Here is a 12,013-nt window from a genome sequence, read left to right on the forward strand (position 1 = left end):
GATTCTTCATCATTTTTTTTATGTTCTGAGAAGGCCGGTAAAAGCTTAATGAATTTCTAATTATTTAAAAAAATGGAAAACACTTGCTCATGTCTGAAAATATGTCGAGTTTCTTCAACCATTACGTAGAAACAGCAAGATTCTTTTTTCCTGAATATTGGTTTGCGATTTATGTAAATTGAATTTGCTCGTTTTTTATCATTCCTCTCAAAAAATTTGGGGGTGCGACCGCCCCCTCTCGACCCTATTTGCCGCCCCTAGTAGATATATTTCGTTGCATTTTGCATTGGAGGCAACCGAGCTATGTCAAACTCTGTTAGCTGAAGCTATTTTCGCGTCTAAGTGGCCTGGGTCGATGTTACCTCCACATAGTGACACCATAATCTTACAACCCATTTCAATCAAATATTCCTAAGTAACAGCTTTCGGTGATCCGAAATAGCATGCTCAAAAGTCAGTCAAATATTAAGAGCAAAAAATTATCATGATAATAAGATATTATCATTCAGTAGTCTTATTAGTTGGTTAATATAGAAGCCGATGTGGATTCAGTTTTATTAGTATTTTCATTAGGTGCATGTTACCTACCATTTCCCACAAGAGTCATTTCTGTTGCAATTTGTTTGACCCCTAACGCTATTTCTACTGCATTAGCACGTTAATTGGGAATTCCGCCGTTGCGAATAGGAAATAGAATTTTATCGTAAACAAATAAGAAATTTAATTTACTTACTTTTTGCAAGTTTTGTTCACAGTACCAAACTAACGAGTAATTATTTAAAAGGAAAACTGAATTATGAGTCAAATTCTTGAAGTATACTTTCTTGTAACTGGGTCATTCTCAAATAAACAGGAATTTGTGTTTCTGGTTTTTACTATAAAGAATAAAAGTTTTGAAAATAATTCCAGTGAATAAAACACTTTAATACAACTGATGGAATACAGTCGAGTCCCGACTTACGCGAGGGATGCTTTCCAAGACTCTTCGCGAAAGTCGAAATTTCGCGTTGTGCAAAAAGATATGCATATAAATTTTTTAAAGCATACAAAATTCTTCTAGACACTTAGAAACACCCCTCAAACTGTTCTAAATCATTCCTCAACTATACATTAGTTTCTTGCATACAGAACTGAACTTTTACTGCATTTAAAAAATAAAAAACTGTTTTATTCAACATGAAAGACTTTAAGATGCGCAAAATGAAGAATGACCAATCGGTGGGAAAGACATAAAATAAAACAGCACGGTACGCACAGCATGTAGTAATAATAAAATGATACACTATAATAGTACTGTACAGTAGATACAATAAGAATATTTAAGAGTTAAAAATGAAGATAGTGATGATTTATGCTCCATGATTAGATCGTTATATTTATCCTATACATTTTAAAATACGGTTGCTTTACCTCCTCTTTTACAACGTTTCAATTTGTGGCAACATCTCCTCTTCCTGATCGCTTTATTAATCCACAATACAAGAGCAGCATCCACTTTCATAATATTTACTTTGCTAGACTGCTCTGCAAGCTTCAATATTGAAACTAAATTCTGAACTTTTATGATTTTTTTTTTGACCTTAAATTGTACGTATGGAAGATTCACTCATACTTATTGTCGTGCTACCGTTGACGTTTTGTAATTGTTCAAGCATACCGTAAATCTTAGCCTTTTTTTTTTACTCAAACTTTTTCTTCCCATCTTCACAAACTTTAGATGAAGGTGGCACCTTGGTGCGAACATATTTCATCAACTTTAATATTTAGAATGAAAAAAAATAAATAAATGAATGGTGCTGAGTGGTTATTTGATGCACTAACAACGCGATGCGTGAACTAGTTCGGTGTGGGAACTTTGGCGGTCAGAGATGCTTAAAAGGATGTTATAACATTCACGAAATAAATATTTAGTAGCCAATAGCGAAGCTAATACTTCCTTCTAAAGAAAAAAAACTCGTGTTATGGGCGAAAAATTCGCTGAATTCTAAAATTCGTTACTCTTAAAAATTCGTGTTATAGCTATTTCGCATAAGTTGAATCGCGTTGTAGCGGGAGTCGACTGTATATTGAAGTTGCTAAATGAGAAAAAAGTATTTTATTTATTGTTTAAATTTTGGCCACTGAATCGTGATTTATCACATCATCCGTGGACTGTAACCACTTACCTCTTTTTGTTTCCATATTTTATATTTCATGCACCAAACAAGAAATCAGCTATTTAAGTTACATTTTCGACCAAGTACGCATTTAGTACACGCTTCTCAAAAATTTAAAGTTAAACTTAACTTTCATATTTATTTAATTGCAAGTTTAATGCTTGTAACTAGATAAATAGATCTGTGGATAGAAAAGAAAGTGCCAATAAATTCTTCCAAGGTTCGGCACCAAACTGTATTGGTTGAAGGATCAACTCTCAAGAAGCCATTTTGTTTAGTGGGACAGAAACAAAAGCTTGCTGTGAGATTTCTGTGACTTTGTTTAAAGTTTTTGTCCTCGATTTATAAAAAGTAAAGATCAACTCATCACATCTGTGATTTGTTTTTAAACTTTCGAGTCGTAACTTCAAAAGCACCTGTTCTTAAATGTAGAAAATGGTTGTTTTTATCACATCCGTGGACATCACATCTGTGGACACATTTTGTCCATGGATGTGGCACTAACAAAGTAATTTAAAAAACCACTATAATAGCATTGTTACTTTAGGATAGTAATCTATTAAATTTTAACATATTAGCAGAAATACTATTATTATTTTTTTTTAATCAGCAGCAAAATTCCTGCTTTTTCTGAGAATGACTCAACTACCTATAACGTAATTCTGTTTTATTCGAAAGCAACGAAATTAGTTGCGAGAGACAACCAAAGTTGCGAGAGAGGTTGTGTTGCTGAGCTTTTTGCACTGATGAAGAGGCTCCATTGTAGCTTTGAAATAGCTATATGCTTTATTTTCTCCAATATTTGTGCTTTATTTACGTTGTTTTTTTCACCTTAACCATGTATAAATGTTCTTTAATGATAAATAAAGTTTCAGAGTATTCATTAGTTTTAAGAAAGTTTCCGAAAAGACAAGGTATATTAGTTTTATGTTGTTACATATTATTACAAGATTTTTTTTTTTTTTTTTTTTGATGTACAAAGCATTATTGAAGAAACATGATTAGATTTGCTATTCAACGTATACTAATCAAGTAAAAACATTTTTTTTTCTGTGTAAATTTCAATAAAAAAAACGAAGGAAAAACTCAGTTTGATAAGGGTAAGAAAATGACTTAAGTTGTTAACTTGAGAAAAATTCAAGCCCTATTCCTTCCCATGATGTATACGAAGTAAATGAATGAATTAATCAATAAATTAACAATACATTTTTTTTTTTTTTTTTGCAAAAAGGAAATGTCTTTTTCTTTTAACCTTGAGACAATTATAAATTTGACAACATAATGTAATTTTGATTTGATGCTTTATTCATATGATACTTACACTATCGACATTTTCTTTTAAAACCTCGATCTTGATAACATTCATTCGATGTGGTATCCGAACCAAGCATGAGAACCTCATTACCTAGGCGCCTAGACCTCTCAGATCGCGAGAAGAATCATTTTAATTTTGTTTGAGCTGAACCAAGTGTTTGAGTGATGGTTGAGTAACAAAATTATACAAACAGAGCGAAAGATTTTAGCGTCGTGAGTCAATATTTAACAAATTAAGTTTCATTTTCAACTTACACTTTTATTGTGAAAATAACTTTTTTAAAATTAGAAATAAATAACTTCTAATGAGATAAAGACAAACTCATTTTAATCATCATTTAAAATATATAGTCAGTGCCTGAAATTAATTTAGTAATAACTGCCACAAATGTAGCTGCTATCAAAAGGTCTGTTGCATAAAGCTTCGATCTAATGTTAATTTCTTCCAAACTAAATGAGCATTATATTCGTTTTCAGATTGTCGCAGAGAAATTTGGTCAAAAATACATATTGAATTACTTGTGGTGCAATAAATTATTTTTTCAAAGATGAGAATGTATAGGTTTTAAACAATAATCATGAAAAACATGTAATTGTATTCAAGTACTTTTTGGTGAAGCATTTTCTTCTTTCTTTCTTTTTTTTTTTTCAATCAAGGAGTTTTAACTAGCAAAATTACAAATGTTTAAATACAACAAAAAATTACATGAAACAATGTCAGTTTGCTTTAATGTTTTTCATATATCCGCATTTCTTTGTGCCATGTGTTTATTGTTGTCGTGTTATTGTTATGTGATTAAGGTGCAATTCTAGGAGCTTGTATACGCCATTTGGCAGTGATTTAAGAAATTAGCCAAAGAAGTAAAACAGTCCGTTCCTCCTTTGGGGGAAAACATAGGTTTCATAGTTTGTGATGTTAATACAATTTCGACAAGTACCTAATTTTTTTAATGTAAATTCAAATCCAGAAACTGCAACGCCTTCTATTTGCAATTCAAATGAACTAGAGGTTGCGCTGCAGTGTTTCAGCAGTCAATGACTGCTGAAAGAGGTAAAACAAGGACCCTGGACCCACCCACTTACTCCTATCCAATCAGACATTTGCCTTGTCCGCGCCAAGTTAGAACCTTTTTAGCTAATTTCTTAAATCACCACAAATTGGCGTTTTCAAGCTCTAGAATTGCGAATAGTTAGTTTACATTGCGAATTACCAAATAATCAAGAACAAAATTTAAATCTTCTTTACTGAAGTTTTGTTGTGTTACGTCGTTAAACTATGTAACTGTCTATTTTTTCATGAAGCATATTATATTTCTGCAAATTTTTGACATTGATGCATTGACTAAAATATTGACAAAAGTTTCTGGTTTTTCTGCCATATTTGAAATTCTAAAGTTTGGATACGCCATCTTGCGGGGATTAAAAAAATTATCTAAAAAGGTAAAACATTTCAATTTTGCGCTCACAGGGCAGCGCGCATTAGACATGTCGTATCTCATATGCTAGTACTAAGTGTGTCGCCCTTTTTGTTACTTCTTTCAGTAGCGATTTGCTATTTCAAAATTCAAGGGGAAATTCAGAATAATTGCTATGTGTTTTTTTTTTTTTTTTTGTTTTTTTTTACACACCAAAAGTATGAATAAGTAAATAAACGAAAAGCAAATAGTTAAATGCTGGAAAAAGTAAATAATTTGTATGAACAGTATGTTTCGTTAAGTTTTATGTAAATGTTTACAGATTTTAAAAATTAATGTGCAATACCTGGATGTTGTAATCATCGCTTCACTTGAGCTGACTCGCAGCACAAATTACGTTCTTATCAGCAGTTGAGAAAAATATTTAAGATTTTTAAAATGAATAAAAAAAAGTGCTTTAGAAATACTCATCAAAGATGGATTGAAGATAAAAACTTTACAATGATTCATTTTTTGATTGTTTTTTTTTCCCTATTTTTTTCCATTGTCTGAATTTTAAAAATGTCTATTCACAAAACGAATTTTTCAACAATAAAGAAAACAAATAGAATGTCAAAAAGTCTTCCTTCGGGAAAAAGTAATTAAAAAACCAGATAATAGTAGCAACATTTCCATTTATTCTTCTACATTTTCTTTCAGAATTGATGTAGGTCGAAATAACTAATGATAAATATGAAGTGAGCCAAAACATTAGTGAACTTAACTTCAATTTGTTGACAATTTTTATCTTAAAAATGGCGCATTCGGTTTCGAGTTGTTGTGAAAGAATGCGAAAACTAATGAGTAACAGACTACATCCTGGCGGCTTTGACCTATATTCGCTTATTTTTGTTTGATTACGTTTAAAAGCGAATTCACCGGAAGGGTTTCCCCCGAAAGAAAGAAGGAAAAAAAAAAAAAAAAAACGAAACCGAAACTAAGAGCTTTATTATTGAAAGACGACGTGAGGGAGGGGGGAAAGGGGAGTCTTTCTCAGCTGGCTGCTCTCTGTTTGTATTTTATTTTTATTTTTCAGCTTCGAGATAGTATTTAATTTCTTTTTACGCGAAAAAAAGGTTGCCGTTGGCGAGAAAATTTCTTGCTTCCAAATTTATTTAGGGAGCGCACGCTTTTCTCCCAATCAACTGACTCATTTTGAAATTAAAAATTCGTAATTGAAAATGTTTCAGGTGTCATTTTAGTTAATAATATTGTTTCAATTATTTGTGCGTATCTTTCTTTTTTTTTTTTTGAAAAAATAATATTGTTTTATAATTATAATTATTCAGACGGAAAATTAAGAAGAAAAACTTTAGCAATTTTTTACGTTATATCGACTGTGAATTATACAAAAGTATCAATTATCGAATTGGGAATCAAATTTGAATTTCAAAATTAAAACTTTGAATAGCTAGCTCTCTCAACACTTGTTTTCTTCTTAAACATTTAATACTGCAAAGTTTGGTCATAACTTTCTGCAATAGGATGGAGATGAAAACCATGGCGTGACAAAATTATTGAATGATGATTAATGTACGTTATGTCTGAATTGTGTGTTCCATTGCCTTTCATTATCATTATTTTCTGATGATAGAGGAAAATTGCAAAAAGATCCCTATTCGCAATGGTGGAATGTTTTCGTTTTAATGAAGGATAAGTTAAACGTACGCAATATCGACTGTACTAGAAATTACTTTTAGAATCTGCTGTACAAGTACAGCTGAAAGTACAGGGTGTTTCAAAAAGAATGACCCGATCTGAAACAAGAGTTGGCTTTCTGCCGGCAGAAACTAGTTTGCCGTGCCAGTGGCAAACTGGCTATAACCGGTAAAAACCGGCTGAAACTGGCAAAAACTTAAAAGTGTCTTTAATAATTCAAGTAATTAGTAAATGATATTTGTTTAAGTAAACTAAAAAAATAAACATCATTTCATCATTTTAAAATAAAATCCAATGCTAGTGTCCTTGATTGCCCCCCTTACAGAGTCCCAACAATGCATTATTTGATTTTGAATTGTGATAATTTTATAATAAAATAAAACAATAGTTTAAAAAACTAAAAAAACACGCTTTCGTAGCCAAATGAACTAAAAAGTGAAAAATAATCTTTGGATGATAGTAGTTGACCAATCACTTAATTTTAATGTAATACAAAAAAGCGTGGGGTGCTGTCTATTTACATTTTTGCTTGGACAACAAATGGAAGAAATTCAAGACAACTGATAAGAAGCCCCCCACGCTTTTTTGTATTACATTAAAATTAAGTGATTGGTCAACTACTATCATCCAAAGATTATTTTTCACTTTTTAGTTCATTTTGCTACGAAAGCGTGTTTTTTTAGTTTTTTAAACTATTGTTTTATTTTTCTGCTTTTTGGTCTTATGTTGGAGAATTATCAAGCGACGAAATTATTTATAAAACGAGTGCGAGGTAATATCATAAAGTTAAGACAAGGGCACCCCGATGGGAAGCTACTGTGAGTCATCGATGTATGTTTGCAGAAATCATATTTATATTACTTTGAAAATTTGAGATGCATTTGAATAAAAGTTTTCTTCAACAATGGTCTGATCAGCAATGAATTTCCGATTGAAGGCTCACCTAAATTTTGGCATGAAATTAGTTAAAAACAATTATATTTCATGTTCTAATTACCTTGGAACATTGGAACAAATTTTGTCTGATGCAGTAAAATTAAAGGTTTTTGTAGATATTTTTAAATAATTTTTGCGAGCATTTTTTGATGTATTTTTTAAAATTTTTCCTTTTTCACATTGTTGGATTTATGCCAAAATATTGATTAAAATTGGAGGAAACTAACAATTAAAAGGGTTAATTAATTAATTTGATTATAGAATATTGCATTGTCATCGGGTCTCAGATCGCGTGCCAGATTTCAAAAGAATCCGATCGCAGGAAGTGGGTGAAATTTGAGCTGCAAGATTCCATTACAAGATACATACATACATACATACAGGTGAAGCTAATAAAAGCGTGTTAATAAGTCTTTGGTTAATAATTAATTTTTTTCCATGTATTTTCTGTTGTATATCAGGAATTTTCATTTTGTGAGTTTTTGCCAGTTTCTGCCATGCCGGTTTTAACTAGTTTCTACCAGTGGTTTTAACTACCTTGGCAGAAACTTGCCAACCCTGATCTGAAATGCTATATAATGAAAACTATTGAAAATAGACACTTCCCAGATTAATTTCATATTACATGGATAGTAATGAAATTTTTTTACATACCAAATTCAAATTAAAGGTGCTCAATATGTCCACCTTTGAATGCACGGGATATGTCTACACGGTGGTCAAATTCGTCCCAAACTTCTGCAAGCTTGTCTGCGTCGACTGCGTCCACTGCTGCTGTTATGCGCATCTTCAGTTCGGCTATTGTGCCTGGAAACTCGGATTCCCCCCCCCCCCCTTTCTAACGATACCTTATTTGATGAAACGGATTAAAATCTGATTAGTTATGATTCTTTGAACTCGGGTCAATCTTTTTGAAACATCCTAGTAAAAAGAACGAATTGAAAAGAAAAGGTTCTTAAGCATCAAAGAAGTTTATTATACGTTGCCAAAACGAATTGTTTTAATTTTTCTCCTTAATTTCCAATGAATTAAGGTAAGTCTTACCAAAATGAGTATGTGTTTATAGTTACAGCTATTTTTTAACTATCTTCTCTTGGCCTTTAATATCTTAAAAATTCTTTCCCTGAAGCCAAATAGTTTTGCAGTACATTAAAACTCGCTTATCCAGCTCTTGTTTATCCGAATCAAACTTTTCAGCCTTTTTAAAAAATTTAAATTCACATAATTTTTCAATTGTGATAGCAAGAACGTAACTGAAAGCACGATAAACATTCACTTTTGATTTTGCTCGATTATTGACAAAGCGTTTGCGTGACCCTTCTGCATTCAAACGCCATACATGTGAAACAATAGACAGCGGATGAATTTCTCATTGAGAAATTATTTGAAAATATATTTATATATTTTTTAATGTCTTGTAAACAGTTATGTTCAATGTTGTTACAAAATATGTTTATATTATTATTATTTTTTTAAAAATTGTAATGAACAGCTAATTTAAGATTTTCTTTGCTTATTATCTATACTACCTGGATTTTTCATTATCTGGATTATCTTCAATTCCAGCTCATCCGAGTAAATGAAGTTCTACTATTGTTTGTAATGTGCATTGTTTAAAAAAATATTTAGCCTGATTCTAGTTCAAATCCAGGCCGAATTTCTGCGCATGTAACATTTGGCCTTAGGTTTGAAATATTTTTTAACGTTTTTAAATACATCAAGTTTATGAGTTAAGATTTTAAGTCATTCTTCAGCATGACCTCCTGAAATGATGGTTTGTATCCGCCCCTGGTCAGTAGCGTAGCGAGTTTTAAAGCAGAGAACGTATCGAGTGAATTATAAGCTAAAAAGAATTTGAGCTGAAAATAAACGTACACAATCGCAGATTTTTCTATATTTTAACAGAAAAATCTACATTATTTTATACATTATTTTAAAGTACAGTATAACTTCGATTTAACGATTTCCTCAATTTAATGATACATTTCACTGGTCCAGATTTGGCTGCATGGAATGCCCATGCTCCTCGATATTTTTTTCAAGTCCCTTGACAATTGGTAAACCGAGGTTGCACTGGAGGAAACACCGATGAAACACCCGCATTAAACTGAGTTTTTCAGATTTGTTGCTAACCGATGAAGATAAAAGTCAAAATTTACCAAAAATTAGGTTTTTTCTAAACAGAAAAAAATGAAAAAGGATTGTTTCTTCTGTTTTAAAAATGCTTCAAAAACAGTTAAATGTACATCTTGTATAACAAGCTCTGACATAATTAAATTTATTGACATAATGTGAAAAATATTGATGGAATTGGAAATGATTCACAACTTGCACCTATGATCTTTGGTGGTAAAGGTTCTCAGTTCATCCATCTCCTCGGTTGTTGTTGTTTATATTTTCCTTTTTCCTCCACCCCTTTCTGTCTGGGGGGAGGTGGGCTTCCCCCTTCCTAACAGCTGTTGTGTTGCGTCAATCGATTTCACCTGTCATTGGGAGCCCATCCATTGTTGTGTTGGCTCGCAGCAGGTCCTCTTTCAGACGACAAGGATTTCCGGAATGTTTCACTTCGACTGGAATTGATTGATGGGTGAAAGGATGGGCCCAGAAACCGCGGTTGTTGACCCCCAAGCTTACAGAACCAGCATTTGGTGGATAAATTGTTGGGCACGGAAAGCATTTGCGCAGGCAAATATTAATTTGCATGCAATCACGCCAACTTACCGTTGCGATTTTGTTGGTTTCAAGTTTATTAAGTCATTCCTGCGACTAACGATTATCTTGCCTTTCGGAAATGTGTGTCATTTATACACTTTTCTGTCACACATTCTTTTTTCACGAATTTTATTTCATAATTTCATGCCTTGAGTTTACATCAAAATATATATATATATATATATATATATATATATATATATATATATATATATATATACGTATTTCGAAGTAATTGAGTATATTTTTGGGTTAACTGTTTAAAAAAATGCAGTATGCACTAAAACAGCTGTTTCTAAACTGGAGGGGGGGGGGGGTGCACGCACAGGGGGTGAAATGAGATTTTCCGAGGGGTGAAAATAAGTACTAGGATTGGGTCATTGTTCGGTCACAGAATTTCTTTTTTAAATTCGTGTACATAAGATCTAATTACCTAATTGGCAATTATTAGCAATTGGTGGAAAACGTAGTAAACCTAAAGCTCGACATTCAAAATTAACTGTAGTATTATTTTGTTACATATTTTAAAGGGGAGAAGAAATGCAATATCTAATTTGTTTTCAGACAAAACTTTTTTGGGCATAATTATTTATAGTATCCGATTTGTGGGAAGCAATTTGTAGTTGAATCGAGAGGTAGTTAATGAGACGGTTGATGCCTTAAAAAGGATAGGAACCACTGCATTAAAAGATTTAGAAACATTTTGCACATGAAGCAGAATGCTTCACAGCGCTACAGGATTTGAACACACAACCCATGGCTCAGTATCAATATTGGGCAGCTACAGAACGGCTAGCAATTCATCAATTAAGAAGTCGGCTACACTGTTAAAGCTGGTACCAAATTTCAAATGTTGGAACTACTGGTTGCACAAGGACTAGCATTTTCAAATTTCAGATTTGGTGAAAGCGACATGAACTCGGATTTCAATTAACTAAACTTCAGTGCAACTAAAAAATTTCATCATGTATCGGTTTCCAGTTTACTCATATTTTTAGTGCTGAGTTATAAGTGATGTATCCCTACATCTACAGGTATGAATACAATTTTCTGCAAAGCTATGTCTGATAATTTCGAGGAAGAGTTATAGCCTTTTGGCATTCAAAATTATTACTAAATAAACGTTTGAAAAATGGTGAAAACGAAAGTGTCATTTTGAAATCCTTTTTCTTTTGATGAATTAATGTTTTTGAACCTTTAGAATTTTCGCCAACTGTTAGTTACAAAACAACCATGCGAGAAGGCTTGTTATGGCAACTGAATTTGTATTATTCAGATACTGAGTGATATGTGTTTTATTCTTAGTCGTGTAAAAAGTATGTTTACTTAAAATTTTTGTTTTTTGTTCTGCAGGGTGGTCCAGTACCCGATCCCTCCATGAAGCGGCCATACATGTCTCCCAGCCAGGTATCCGGTGGGGCAAATGCCCCTTCCCAGGGGCAATATCCCCAGCAGTACCACCCCTACAGTCAATCTCAACCCCAGGGGGCACCTGTCAGGCCCGTGAACCAGAGCTATACGCAACAGGTGAGGACATGCTTTTTTCCCCACATAAGAAATTACGGGAGGGAGGTAAGGGATGAACATAAGACGTTCTTTTTCATGAGGCTTCCGCAATAAGTGCAGGAGCAGAATGAATATTCATGAATTCAGAAACAATTAAAGAAAAGTGAAAATATGCGCTTTTATTTAATGATTGTTTGTGTGAATGCTGTTATCATATTAATTTAACATTTTCAATTTTTGAAACAAATAGTACTGTATTGTGAAAGGAGACAATAG

General features: G+C 32.5%; 1 protein-coding gene across 1 annotated transcript in view; it reads left to right on the forward strand.

Annotated features, from left to right (window-relative positions):
• Positions 1-12,013, forward strand: part of LOC129226721 (trithorax group protein osa-like) — a 212,500-nt gene that overhangs the window by 90,151 nt on the left and 110,336 nt on the right. The window contains exon 2 of the mRNA XM_054861350.1: positions 11,585-11,758. Coding sequence (XP_054717325.1) covers positions 11,585-11,758 — 174 coding nt within the window. The remainder of the gene's footprint in view (positions 1-11,584; positions 11,759-12,013) is intronic.

The sequence above is a fragment of the Uloborus diversus genome, chromosome 7 (assembly GCF_026930045.1).
Source record: "Uloborus diversus isolate 005 chromosome 7, Udiv.v.3.1, whole genome shotgun sequence".
NCBI lineage: Eukaryota > Metazoa > Arthropoda > Arachnida > Araneae > Uloboridae > Uloborus > Uloborus diversus.